Genomic DNA, 13,278 nt, shown 5'->3' on the forward strand with positions numbered 1-13,278 from the left:
CAATCTGGGTTCAGGAATGGGTTTAACTGAACTGCAGTATTTGTAGAGCCCTGCATTTTAGAGAAAGAGATTGTCTTTCAAGTGGCAAAAGAGAGGGTCCTGACAGTGATGGGGTTGTACTGGCCTCCTGGTCTTGAGAAATGCTAGAAGCACCTTCATAGCTCAGCCCAACAAAGAAAAACACTTGTTCTGTCCCCCATTTTCAAGCATTTGGCCATTTCTAACATGAGTATCATCCCTGTTGCACTGAACAGCAGGGAGGCTCAGGGGCTAGACATTTCACTGTTTTCCAAGTCTCTGTATGAGATTGAAACAGTTCCAGAGAAGAACAGAAAAAGTTGCCAGGTTTTTTCAAAAAAGTACACTCACCACCAGTCACTTGGAAAACATATCTTGGTCCCTGTAGATCTTGACACAAACTAGAAAGAGGAGCACATATCTGCATGAGGTAAAAACAGAGCTTCCATGCCTATGAAAGTGCAAAGCCTTTACAAACCTTAATTTTTACATTGCCACTACCATCTTAATTTACACAAACCTGGTGCAATTGTTACTTTCTTTTAGCCACTCAAAGCGCTTCCAGACACACTGGATGAAATTGATGCTTTGCTGAATGAAGAGCGATCAAGAGCTTCCTGCTTTACAGGCCTCAGTCCTTCAGTATGTATCCCCAGTATTTGACTCCCACACTGTACTAGGTTGCTTGGTGATAATAATAATAATACTAAACCGAACAGCAGGAACAATGTGTTGTAAATGCCAGTTTCTGAGTATATTAGAATTTTAAAGAAGTTCCCCCCGCCCCAGGACCAGTGTGTTCTGTGCTGCTTCTGTTCTTTAAAAAAAGAGGAGGAGGAGGAGCGGGGGGGACAGAGAAAATAAGAGAGAGAAAAATTGAGAGAAAAATTAACTCTGGCTCTTAGTACAGTTTATGACAGCAGATTTGTTTGTTTAATGCAAGGCTGACACTTACCCTGTGTAAAGTAAGTTATTTCTGAAGTCCCTCCCCTGTGTCACATTTCTCCATTGCTGAACCAGAAGTTCCTAGTATGTTATGAGGGAAACAGGGAGCACTCACCTGTTTACCCATGTTCCCCTTCTGCTTTTAAAATCAGGCCTTCCTAGTGCTTCCATTTTGTATTTAATCAGGGGGAATTCCATTTTAAATCAGTAGGTTTGCTGCTCTGACATGTAGCTTGAATCTCTGTCTATTGAAGCTGCACCAATGCCTTGGGTTCTCTTCACTTAAGCTAAAATGTATTTCAGGTTATGAATACAAAATGTATGCATTATTAGTTCAGGGTAACATTAGGCCTGATCAGACAGACCAAAATAATTATGCGTCGGGTGACTTTGGAAATATGCTGTTTAAATGCTGCATGCATCCTAAGAGGCTTGAAGCCATGCCAAAGCCACACTCCAGTGCTAAGGACTAGAGCGCAGCTTTGGCACAGGTTCTGACCTCTTAAGATGTTTGTATCATTTAAACAGCATACTTCCAAAATGACCTGAAGCAACTTTATTTTGGCCTGACTGTTGAGGCCCATGGTAAGTGAGCTGTCCACAGAAAGGTCTGGATTGTAAGCAGGTGCTCTGATTTACTTTCTGTTTCACAGTCTGGCAGGGACCCATATTCACAACTGGTTTCTCTCCCAAGTCATTCTGAAGAAAAATCAAGCTTTTGCTTTCGATATTATGCAAGGGAATACAATCAGAGTTAACTCAAGTTACTTAGACAATGCCTAAGACGTCAGACATCAGAAGGGTTGCCAGACCCTGAAGAACCCATAGGAGTGAAGACAAACAACTACCCAAAGGGAAGGTATTTTTACCATACATCAAAGGAGTCACAGACAGAATAAGGAGACTGATGAGGAAACACCACCTCCAAATGGTCTACAAACTGACCAAGAAAATCCAGCAAATGCTGCCCTCAGTGAAAGAGAGACTCCCTCACAACTGCAGGAGGTTACTGCATACCATGCAGCTGTGGATAAGTCTACATAGGGACCACCAAATGCAGTGTTCAAACACGAATAAAGAAGCACAAGAGACATTGCAGATTAGGTCAGCCAGAAAAATCAGCAGTAGCAGAACATGTTATAAACCATCCTGGGCATAAAATGCTGTTTGAGATTCTGGACCATGCCAACAATTATCAGGTCAGAATGGAAAGGGAAGCCATTGAAATCCATAAACACCTGGATAATTTCAACAGAAAAAAGAAGTTCTTAAAGTAAACAAAGGGGCTTGAGAAATGGGCAGTTCAGCGCCGCCCATCTTTGCCCTGAATTGGTGCTGCAGCACTGACGTACTGCCAAAAAGAAGATGCCTAGAGTGGCTTCTTTTTTGTGGCACTGCAAACAGGAAAGGGCACCGCCATGATGCCACTTCTTGCCAGTGACGTCTGGACGTTGCACAGCTCTTGCATCATCTCTTGTGTCATCATGGCAGCCCCGTGTGGACAGGAGGCTGCCATGATGGTGCTGCCATTCCATATTAGGGTTCAGGAGTGTGTGGTTGCTGCGCGCTCCCGAACCCTAATTTTGGCCCAAGGACGGCACTTTCCGCCCCTCTGTACTGGGCCAAAGTTTGGCTGCCAGACCTGAAAAACAGCAAAATCAGGACCCAGTGAATGCAAATGAAAACCACCCATGGTGAAGGGAAATCCCAGCAGAGATTGGATCATTACGTAAATGGACACCCTGTCGGTTTTGCCATTCAACAACAGAACAATACACAGATTAACATGCAAATTACCTCCTCTCAAACAACAGCATATATACCCCACTCTCTTCCATTCTAGCATTCTCTGAAGATACTAGCCACAGCTGCTAGCGAAATGTCAAGAATATACTCTTCTAGAACATGGCCTCATAGCGCGAAAAACACACACACACACACACACACACACAAATTGACCTGAATACTATTGTTAGTACTAACTAGAATAGAAATCCTGGAATCAGTGGGTTTTATGTACATGTTGACTCCCTGTTCAACAGTTGATTCAGAGGGTGTACTTTGGAACTAACCAACAGGATTTATGCTATTGGCAGCGCGTGCTCTGGGACGTAGCCAGGAAGACAATGGAAAGATTAATCAAAAATACTGAAGTAAATGTTGGCTGACTTACAGTTCTTTAAAAACTGCAAAAGAACACAGATGAGAACTTTTTCTTCTTACAAGCCTCTTTGTCATTTTAAGCTAGAGTCCCAAATTCTTCAAAGCAGGTGGAAGAGGGGAAGGTCTGTATCAGGGAGGGAGCTTCAGGTTTGAAGATGGAGTAAGTGGTCATTCCTTTCTGGCAGCCTCACTGACCTTTCTCTTAACCCATCCTTGCATAGTCTCTCTCCTTCCTGTCACTGCTGCAATCACGTTCTGCTTATGCAGGGGCTTGTATCTCTTGTGAAACTCAGTATAGCATCAGGCAGCACTCTCTTTTCCTTCTGTATCCCAACCATGCTGGCAGGTTTAGCCACAGCTAGGATGCTGATTTCCACTGGGTGAATTTGGTTTGCAAACTCAGGAACATCTCAAGAGTCACATTTTCTCAAAGGCAAAAGAAATGGAAAAGGCTGAGCTCAGAAGCAGAAGGGGCTTGCAAAGCCCTCCCTCCTTCACTGGGCCACCAAGTTTCATACATTTTTGTATGTGAACAACAGATAGAAAATGTGGTGTTTATGTGGTTTGCATTGTATTGTTCATTTTGAAGATTCTGCTTTTCATATAGAGTACCTTCTTTCTGCCAGGTTGTTGAAGAATGTAAGAAAAGGAAAGAAGAAATAGCACAAATGACACTGGAGTTGGAGCAGGGGAAAAAAGAGTTGGATAATTATAGGCAAAACATTTCAAAGGTATTTTGTGTGAATTATTATTGCCATTATTTTTACTGGTATTTTGGTCCTAAAACAAATTCAATTAAGACATAGTAATGTATATTAACCTAACTGCAGTAATAAATGCTGTAAATTAAACATCCCAGTCAGTTGTGTGGGAATGGCAGGTTGTAGGAGCTATAGTGCTTGTACAGGAGACTCATGGGCATACGTTTACCAGCAGGGACAGCTTCCCCTCCCTCCATTGCCATTCTGGTGCAAAATAAGCCTAGTGTGGTAAAACATAGCTCTAGCAACTGTCCATGCTAGGAGTGCCAAGGATTAAATGAGTAGGCTCATGCACGTCTTTAATCTGAGTGACAAATTTAGGGTTGCCATAATTGTCCACTAAAATCTGGGACAAAATGTAGGACAAAATCTAGCCCAAACTGTAGGACAACTGCAGGACAAAACTCAGCCCAAAATGTAGGATATTTAAGGTCCTCCATTTTTCTTTAATGTCCTACATTTTGGGCTGAGTTTTGTCCTGCACTTGTCCTACAGTTTGGTCTAGATTTTGTCCTACATTTTGTCCCAGGTTTTAGTTGACAATTACGGCAACCCTAAATGGGTTGGAATTGGTGGCATCATACTGTGTATAAGTGTTTCAGCAGCAAGGTGGCTTTTCGGCAATCAATACTTGATGACAATGATAGTTCATGCCTATATGTGCTGCTAGAATCCAGCGCACAGTGTACTATCAAGATAATAAAAATAAATTGTTTATTTATAAACCGCTTTTCCCAGGATCAAAGCGGTGTACAGTATAGAGGTCAATACAATATAAAACAAATGACATATTAAAAATGCACATCAATGCCCATTAATTCCACAAATATTGGCTAAAAACATTCCACATTATTAAAATCACAATTATAACTACCTACATCATTAAACAGTAAGGGGAGGGAAACTTTATTACAAGGAATTGGGAGGGTAGGCTTATAGGAAGAGGTAAGTTTTTAATGCCTTTTTAAAGGCTTCCACCGTTCCACTAAGGCGGATCTCTTCGGGTAAGGCGTTCCAAAGAGAAGGCGCTACTGCCGTAAAAGCCCTTTGCTGGGTAGTCGCCAATCTCACCCTTGGATGACTGAGTACCAATTTTCCTGTTGACCTGAGAGAGTGGGGTGGATTATGCAGGGAGAGGCGTTCCCTCAAGTAACCTGGGCCCAAGCCATTTAGGGCTTTAAAGGTAATAACCAACACTTTGTATTGGGACCGGAAACGGATTGGCAGCCAGTGAAGAGATTTTAAGACGGGCGTTATATGGTCAGATCTCGCTGTCCCCGTAATTAACCTGGCTGCTGCATTTTGAATCAATTGAAGTTTCCGAACCAGATACAAAGGTAGCCCCATGTAGAGCGCATTGCAGAAATCCAAACGAGAGGTTACCAGTGCATGTACTACATTTTCTAGGTCCTTTCGGTCCAGGCAGGGACGTAGTTGGCGTATCAGCCGAAGCTGGTACCAAGCACTCCTGGCCATCGCATCTACTTGAGATGATAATTGTAGAGATGGATCCAGGAGTACTCCCAAACTACGAACTGTATCCTTTAGGGGAAGTTTAACCCCGTCTAGGACAGGATGACAAATGTCCCTGCCCGGGCCAGGGGAACCTATCATGAGTACCTTGGTTTTCTCTGGATTCAATCTGAGTTTGTTTTTCCTCATCCAACCCATTACTGCCTCCAGGAAGGCATCGAGAGGAGAGGTGCCATCCTTAGTTACTGGTGCAGCACAGGCTCTACCTGCTGTTCCCCATGCACCATGTGGCAACTGCAACTGAATGTGCAGTCTGTCATCTTCTCTTTGCCCTCCTAACCCAGTTTACATCTCGTATTGAACCTTGGTGCACCTGCACTTTTACCACACGCATACCGGAGGACTGCAGGATGGGGATTAGGGATACTAGTAATAATATTACATATTGAAAACTTCAGTTGAATGATTATTAGATGGCTGATTGTAGAATTTTCTGCTATGAAATACTGTTAGCATTTACAAGTCTCTTTATTTTCAGGTTAAGGAAAATTGGCTAAATCCACTGAAAGAATTAGTTGAACAAATCAATGAAAGATTTAGCAGTTTTTTTAGCTCTATGCAATGTGTAGGGGAAGTGGATCTTCACACAGAAAATGAGGTATGATTATCTGGATTATATATTATTTAACTAACAGAAGAAATCTCTCCCTTAGATGTTTGAATTTTAACACCTCAGTTAAAGGAGGAGGAATAATCTTCATCTTGATTACTTTCTGATATATTATCACTTTAGAAACAATTATGGGAAGGTTGTAGCATACTTTCTTGAAAAGCATAAACTGTTGTTCTATGAATGGAATTAGCATTAATACCATTTGAATACTTACAGTTGAATACTTAAATTTTATCTGATGCAATACCATCGGCAGTTTCAGTTGCAACTCCCAAACACTCCAGATCAGTTCCCAGGGTTCTGCTTTAGTTATCATACTAATAAATGTTACTCAGAACAGGCATATGTAGATGAAAAGAGCAGAGTTGGTCAAAGACAGTGTGGCCCAGTTCTCCATAGGTCCTGCTGAATTCTACAAGGCAAGATAAACAAGTGTAGGCTGATATCCAGTGCACATCTACCTAGGAGTAAGACCTTATGAAAACTGTGCAGCTTACCTCTGAGTAAACAGTCATAGAGTTGCAATAGCAGTATAAGACAGTGTAACTGAATCTCTCTCTGTTCACTTCTGTTGAATATGTAACGGGCTGTGCAGACCTGCCATTAAGGTCGGCCTGGGAGTGGAGTTGGAGTGTGGCGTCCACACAACACATACCCTTATTCTGCCCCCATGGCGATGTGATGCCGCGTGCCGCACCACACAGTGCGTGCTGTCATAGCGCTCCTCTGGCGATGCGTCCACATGACACAGCACCAAAGGAGTGCCATAAAACTGGCACTGGCATTACAGTGCCCTGGAAACGCCAGATTGGGGCTGCAGCATTAGGTTGCTGTAGCCCTGATCAGGCAAAAATGGAGGTGGCTGCAGGCTGCTCCTTCAGGGGTGGTCTGCACAGCCTCTTAAATGTTACCATTTGTGATGCCCCTATGGTAAGGCAAAAACCTGCCTTCAACACTGAATCCTTGGTGGCTCAGTGTCTAATACAGTGAAATCTCAACTTTTGCGGGTTTCATTTTTGTGGGTGGATATGATTGTTCACAAGTTTGGCATCAATAATTAAATGGGAATTATTTTGGAGTTTTGTGGCCTACTGAGAAGAATTGTAGACAACACACTTAGGCTAGTGAATGTAAAGAAAACTAAAAAAAAAGTTTAGTAAGTCATAAATGCCAAGTATCTCTGCTTCTCTTTCCAACCCAGGAGCCTTGCCCAGCACTGGTTGCCCTACTGTGGTTGGTTTTCTCCTCTCTGGCCACATCTGGGACTACAAGGCCTGGCTTGCCCTGTGATGGCAGAACAGAAGCTGTGGTTCATTAACATTTCTTAGTACATAAAGATGGGAATATAGACAGAGTTAGGGTTTGGAGATCCTATAGATATTTGTGGGTTTTCCACTTTTGTGGGGGTTTTACATTTTTAACCCCTGCAAATCTGGGGGACTGATGGTAAAGGAAATCTATCAGGATAGTGCCTCAGTGCTTTCATGCATATACTTTCTCTCATTTTCACACACTCACACGTAGCATACACTCCTTCTTGAAAGTTGTTGACCATCAATTGTATTAATTGGCATGTAGTTGCAGTCCAATGTTGTGGACTGCAAGTTTCAGAGGCTGATGCTCGGGGACAGTTGCTCTACTAGGATAGAGCTTAAGTTTGGTATCCCTCAAGGCGCCATCCTGTCCCTGATACTGTTTAACATATATATGAATCTGCCGGGAGAGATCATCCGGAGACATGGGGCGGGGTGTTAGTACGCTGATGACACTCAGATATATTTCTCCATGTCTCAGTCTTCAGCTTTGACTTCAGATGGCGTCTCCCCTCTCAATGACTGTCTTAAGGCAGTAATAGACTGGATGAGGGGAAACAGATTGAAACTGAATCTAGACAAAACTGAGGTACTTATGGTAGTGGCCCTGAACCCAGGTATTGAGGTACAACCTCCAGTGCTGGATGGGGTCACACTATCCTCTAAGGACTGTGTTTGCAGTCTGGGGGTGCTCCTAGACCCGTCACTTCAGATGATAAATCAGTGAATGTGACATTCAGGAGTGCCTATTATCAACTTCAGCTGATACGCCACCTGCGCCCTTTCCTGGAAGTAGGGGATCTCGAAACCGTGGTACATGCGCTGATAACCTCATGTCTTGATTTCTGTAATGTACTCTACATGGGGCTACACTCGTGCTTGGTCCGGAAATTTCAACAAGTACAGAATACGGCAGCCAGATTGGTCTCAGGCACATCTAGAAGAGACTACATTACACCAATCTTAAGATCTCTTTACTGGCTGCCCATTAGTTTCCAGGCCCAGTACAAGGTGTTGGTTATTACCTTTAAAGCCCTAAATGGCTTGGGTCAACCTATTTCCGGAACCATCTCCTTCCATATAAACCAACTCGCACACTAAGGTCCTCTGGGAGGAATTTGCTACAACCAATAAAAACTAGGCTGTCAACAACTGCCCAGAGGACCTTCTCAGCAATCGCTCCTAGATTATGGAACAGCCTGCTGGATGAGATCCATCATATAACCACCTTAAAAAAGCTGTTAAGACGGATTTCTTCCCACAAGCCTTTCCCAAATAGATTCCCGGCCACCAAAAAGGAAAACCAATATAATGACCCTGATTGGCTGCTGTTATGTTTTATTGTTTGTTGTTTATTTTATTATTGTTCATTGTTAGTCAATTTGAATATGTTTTTAATTGTAAATTGTTTAGTCTTCTTTTAAGGAAGGGAGGGAGTGGGGAGGACATGTAATGTATATTTTTTAATGTTGTAAGCTGCCCCAGTTGCCTTATTGTGCAGAGGGGCGGGATAAAAATAAATTTCATTACTATTATTATTATTATGCAGTATAACAAAGTTTTCCAGTTGGCTTTAATATGAAATTACTGAATTAGTAAGGAAACGCAATGCAGGGCTATAGCTGAGGGTTCCAGATAGTCTGGACATATGTGGAAGTAGTCCTCCATAAGGTTTATTGCATGGCATAGCAGCCCTTGTGCTACAGGAGCTAGCGTACTGAGGTTGGGTTTGAATACTAGTGCAAGGGTGCCTGTTCTTTCATGCTGGCTGTAGGATAATAAGGCACAGTCCTATGAATTGCAGTGTTTGTGAAAAGAATGTGGATTTTGTCATTAGTTTTTCCAGAAGAGCCAAAGACACCCACCTAAATGAATCTTCTTAAAAGTTCACTGGAGGAATGCTTCTCGGGGCAGCAATGTGTTGGCAAATCCAGTGACTAATGTCAGTTGTTTGATATATAGGTATCCATCTTTCCAAATGTATTTTGAAAGTACTCTTAAAACATAATAAAGTATTAAATAAAGTCTTACATTTAAAATCAATGTACTGTCAACATTGCTTGCTACATGTTTAGATATGTATTTAAACAGAAGTCTCCACCCACTGCATTTTATTGACATGGTGGAAGTTTCACTATGGTTTGGCTGTGATGTCTAAATTGACAAACTAGTCTGCCACCTCTAGCAAACAAGATTCTAATGCCATAGGTTGAAATTAGTTTGCAAATCATGAGTTGTATGCTACAGTTTAGTGTAAAATCAGTGAACCATAATTTGGTGTACTGCTCTGCCTTCAAGAGTGGTTGCACCATGTCAGCAGGAATAAGTATTTGCCCCCCTCCAGCACCAAGTGGATGGAAGATGAACATATATAAACAGCTCTTATCTATGGTTTCCCTGTTGAATATTTAGAAGTTCAAAACATGATTGCAGATCTTGGTTTGTTGTGCTGTCTGAACTGGACTACTGGAATTTTCTCTTTTCTCATATATTCTCAGTGGCTGTGTGCTAATTTAGAAATGTCTAACATTAATGTCCTTTTGTGTGACAGGAAGAATATGATAAGTATGGGATCCGCATAAGGGTCAAATTCCGCAGCAGCACTCAACTTCACGAGCTGACTCAACACCATCAGAGTGGAGGGGAGAAAAGTGTTTCAACTATGTTGTACTTAATGGCTTTGCAGGAACTCAACAGGTGTCCCTTCAGAGTAGTAGATGAAATAAATCAGGTATTCTTGCTATATGAAAGTGGGGCTTCATCAGCTGTATTCAGTAAGATGAAGGAAAATATTAATGCCTTTGTTTGTTTTAAAGGGAATGGATCCTGTTAATGAGAGGAGAGTCTTCGATGTAGTGGTAAAAACTGCCTGTAAAGAGAGCACTTCTCAGTACTTCTTTATTACACCAAAGGTTGGATTTCTTTGTTTGAAGAATTTTTTTTAAAAGATGGTGCCTTTAAAATCCCCTTTAAAACCCTACTACATTGGTTCTTAATATAGTTTGTTTCCTCTGCATGTTTCAGACTTCAGATCCAATAAGCCCTAATAAGCACAGCCAGTGATCAAAAATTCTAGGAGTTATAGTTTAAAAAACTAGAAGGCCAGGGGTTGAGAACCGCAGCTCTAATAGAAGCTGAACACAGAAAAATGCAAGTCTGCAACATCTATTATTGCAGGAGTGATAACATTTATTTGCAGCAGCATTTGGGTAATCATTTCCCTTCTGGGTAAATGAGGTGATAACAAGGCTTTGAAAGCTGACTGAGGGTTGTGACAAATTAGCATAAAAAATGAGGAAAGTAATCAAACAAAGGCTGTGTCCTTTTCTTTGGCAGAGTTCCTACTTCATGCTTACAGTTGCATAATTTTTGCATTTGTAATTAAAAAATAATAATTGTTTTTGACTAAAGATGTTTAGACAGATGTGGTGGCTAAAGTGATTAAGGCACTGACTCTGTTGATTGCAAGATCAGCAGGTTGGCAGTTTGAGGCCCAAGTGCCGCATGATGGGGTGAGCTCCCATCACTAGTCCCAGCTTCTCTCAACCTAGCAGTTCAAAAGCATGCAAATGCAAGTAGAAAAATAGGTACCACTCCGGTGGGAAGGTAAAACAGCATTCTGTGCAATCATGCTGGGCCACATGATCACAGAGTAATCTCTGACAATGCTGGCTCTTCGGCTTAGTAACAGAGATGAGCACTGCCCCATATGGTCAGACACAACTTGACAGCCTTGTCAACGGGGAATACCTTTACCTAAAGTTGTTTTGTTAAAACTTGTTGTGCTTTACATGTTGAACTCATGCAGTTGCAAGTAAGCATTGCTGAATTCAATGAAGTTTTATCCTGAGAAACTGTGTGTAGAACCTCCATCATGCCTCTTAAACTTTATTATAAGATTTTCTGGTGAAGTTTTAAAATAGAGTATTAGCTATTTTGACTACTGGAAGAGTCAAATAGGTCTGTTTCTGTCAATCTTTCAGTCTCTTACTTGCCCCTTGTGTTTGTTAGGGCTGTTCATGATGAGCTCCTGCCTTTCAAAATTCCTTGCTGTACCACAGCCTGTCATATGACCTACCTGTTAATATTCATTTTCAAGATGTCACTTATTAACTTGTAAAAAATTTTTGCTTAGGACTTGCAACTTTAAGGTAGGGGTGGACAAATTTTAGAATTGGATCTACTGGTAGATATCTTTTGGTGATTTGCAATAGATCTACACATATTTCTGACTTCCATTTATTTAACAACAGCAAAAATGAAAAATCTCTCTTTCCTAATAAATTAGATTGAAGAAAGCTAAAGCTAGAGGGTGAGGATAATATCTCTGGTTCTTTCTGTGAAAAATGTGTGAAAGCAGTGCTCAGTTCTGATACTTTTACTAGAAACACACTCTTGGTAATAGCCATAGGATTAGAGTAGGGGTGGGCAACCATTGGGGGCTTATTGATGTTACTCTTATGTTCCTTTTCGTAACAACTGTTTTGTTTCTAATCAATAAAAAAACCTCTTAAGTCTCCCTCTTCCCATAGTTACTATTTAGCTGTCTTTGGTGGTTTTTTTGTTTTTTGTTTTGTTTTTTGCCTATCACCCAGCTTTTACATATATATAGCACTGGATCCTGTAGTCATGCCAGTGGCAGAAATTGTTGGGTTGTGCCCATTAATAATGTTCATGTTTATGTAGCCAATACAAGAGTGTTGTGGAGCTTAATAAAAACACTGTCATATGTTTCCAAGAAATAAAAATATAGATGTTATGTATCAATAAATACACAAATAATAATAATAATAATAATAATAATAATAATAATAATAATAATAAATTTTTATTTATATACCGCCCTGTGGCGAACCAATCCAGGCGTTTTACAACATTAAAATAACATACAGCATAAAAACAATGTATTTCCCTCCCCCCTTAAAAAGTTATTAAACAACATATCTAATGTAAAACCACAATAACTAGTTGAAAATAACAATAAATTAAACAAAATAATACCAACCAACAAACCACTGCAACTTCAGTTCTAAAGAAAAGAAAAAGAGAAAAGAAAAGGGGGCTTTGGAGACATTACTGAGGTGCTTGGTGTGTGTGTGAACTGTTTTTAACTGAGTTTTCTTCCTAAATCGTTTTACAGCTGTTACAGGACCTCACTTACGACAAAAAAATGACTGTGTTGTTGGTCTACAATGGATCTTCTATGCTCGAATCAAGAAAGTGGAACTTAGATGGTTTCCGTAGGAGACGTCGGCGATTTCAGCCATGACTAATCAGTAAAGATCTTCCTGATGCCTTTTGAAAAATAGCTGGAGCAAGTTGAAGAACTTAATTTTCTTCCTTTATTTAAAAGCACAGCTCTGTCATAGAGACTATTGATGGCCGACATTTTATGTGACTACCAGTGTGTACTTTACTTTTTATGATTATTTCCTCTGGAGGACGACAAGCACCAATTCTGAGAAAGAGAACAGAAGTGTTTTGTATCAGCAGTTATTGGTGGTTTTCTGGGAAAATTAATCTCCTCCTCCCCATATTTTGCAAAATCTTTTTGTATAATAAATTTATACTGGAATTTTTTTTATTTGTCTTATTTGTGAAACACTGTGCAATCTCACAATATGCACAGGAAAATTACTGTTTTCCTCAGCAGACTTCCATTATGACTGGTAGCTATATTGAGTTTGGAGTCCTAGGTAGATCCAGGAAAAGTAAGGAGAGGAGAAAAGAAAAAGTGAAAAGAAGGGAAAATAGAGGTGGCTGTTACTCAGACCCTAGGCTCTTCTGGTGAGATGTAGCATTTGTCTCAAACTGATGGAAGGGTAGACATTTGCAATTCCCAGTAGAATAATTTAGGGCAGGCTATAATCATAAAGATGAGGGAATTTGTAAGCCTGCATGGGATACAGTGATGCTTCTGAATAAACATAGA

General features: G+C 40.8%; 1 protein-coding gene across 4 annotated transcripts in view; it reads left to right on the plus strand.

Moving 5' to 3' along the window:
* LOC149323644 (structural maintenance of chromosomes protein 5-like) overlaps positions 1-12,937 on the plus strand; it is a 60,079-nt gene extending 47,142 nt beyond the window's left edge. For all 4 annotated transcript variants that reach the window (XM_089490518.1, XM_089490526.1, XM_089490531.1 and 1 more), the window contains 6 exons: positions 565-660; positions 3,753-3,857; positions 5,899-6,018; positions 9,898-10,077; positions 10,163-10,258; positions 12,487-12,937. In XM_089490518.1, the coding sequence (XP_089346644.1) occupies positions 565-660; positions 3,753-3,857; positions 5,899-6,018; positions 9,898-10,077; positions 10,163-10,258; positions 12,487-12,615 (726 nt within the window). In that variant the 3' untranslated portion in view covers positions 12,616-12,937. The remainder of the gene's footprint in view (positions 1-564; positions 661-3,752; positions 3,858-5,898; positions 6,019-9,897; positions 10,078-10,162; positions 10,259-12,486) is intronic.
* The last annotated feature ends 341 nt before the right edge of the window (positions 12,938-13,278 follow it).

This window comes from Sceloporus occidentalis, unplaced genomic scaffold, assembly GCF_023333645.1.
Source record: "Sceloporus occidentalis isolate IW3139 unplaced genomic scaffold, rSceOcc1.0.p SCAF_1, whole genome shotgun sequence".
Classification (NCBI taxonomy): domain Eukaryota; kingdom Metazoa; phylum Chordata; class Lepidosauria; order Squamata; family Phrynosomatidae; genus Sceloporus; species Sceloporus occidentalis.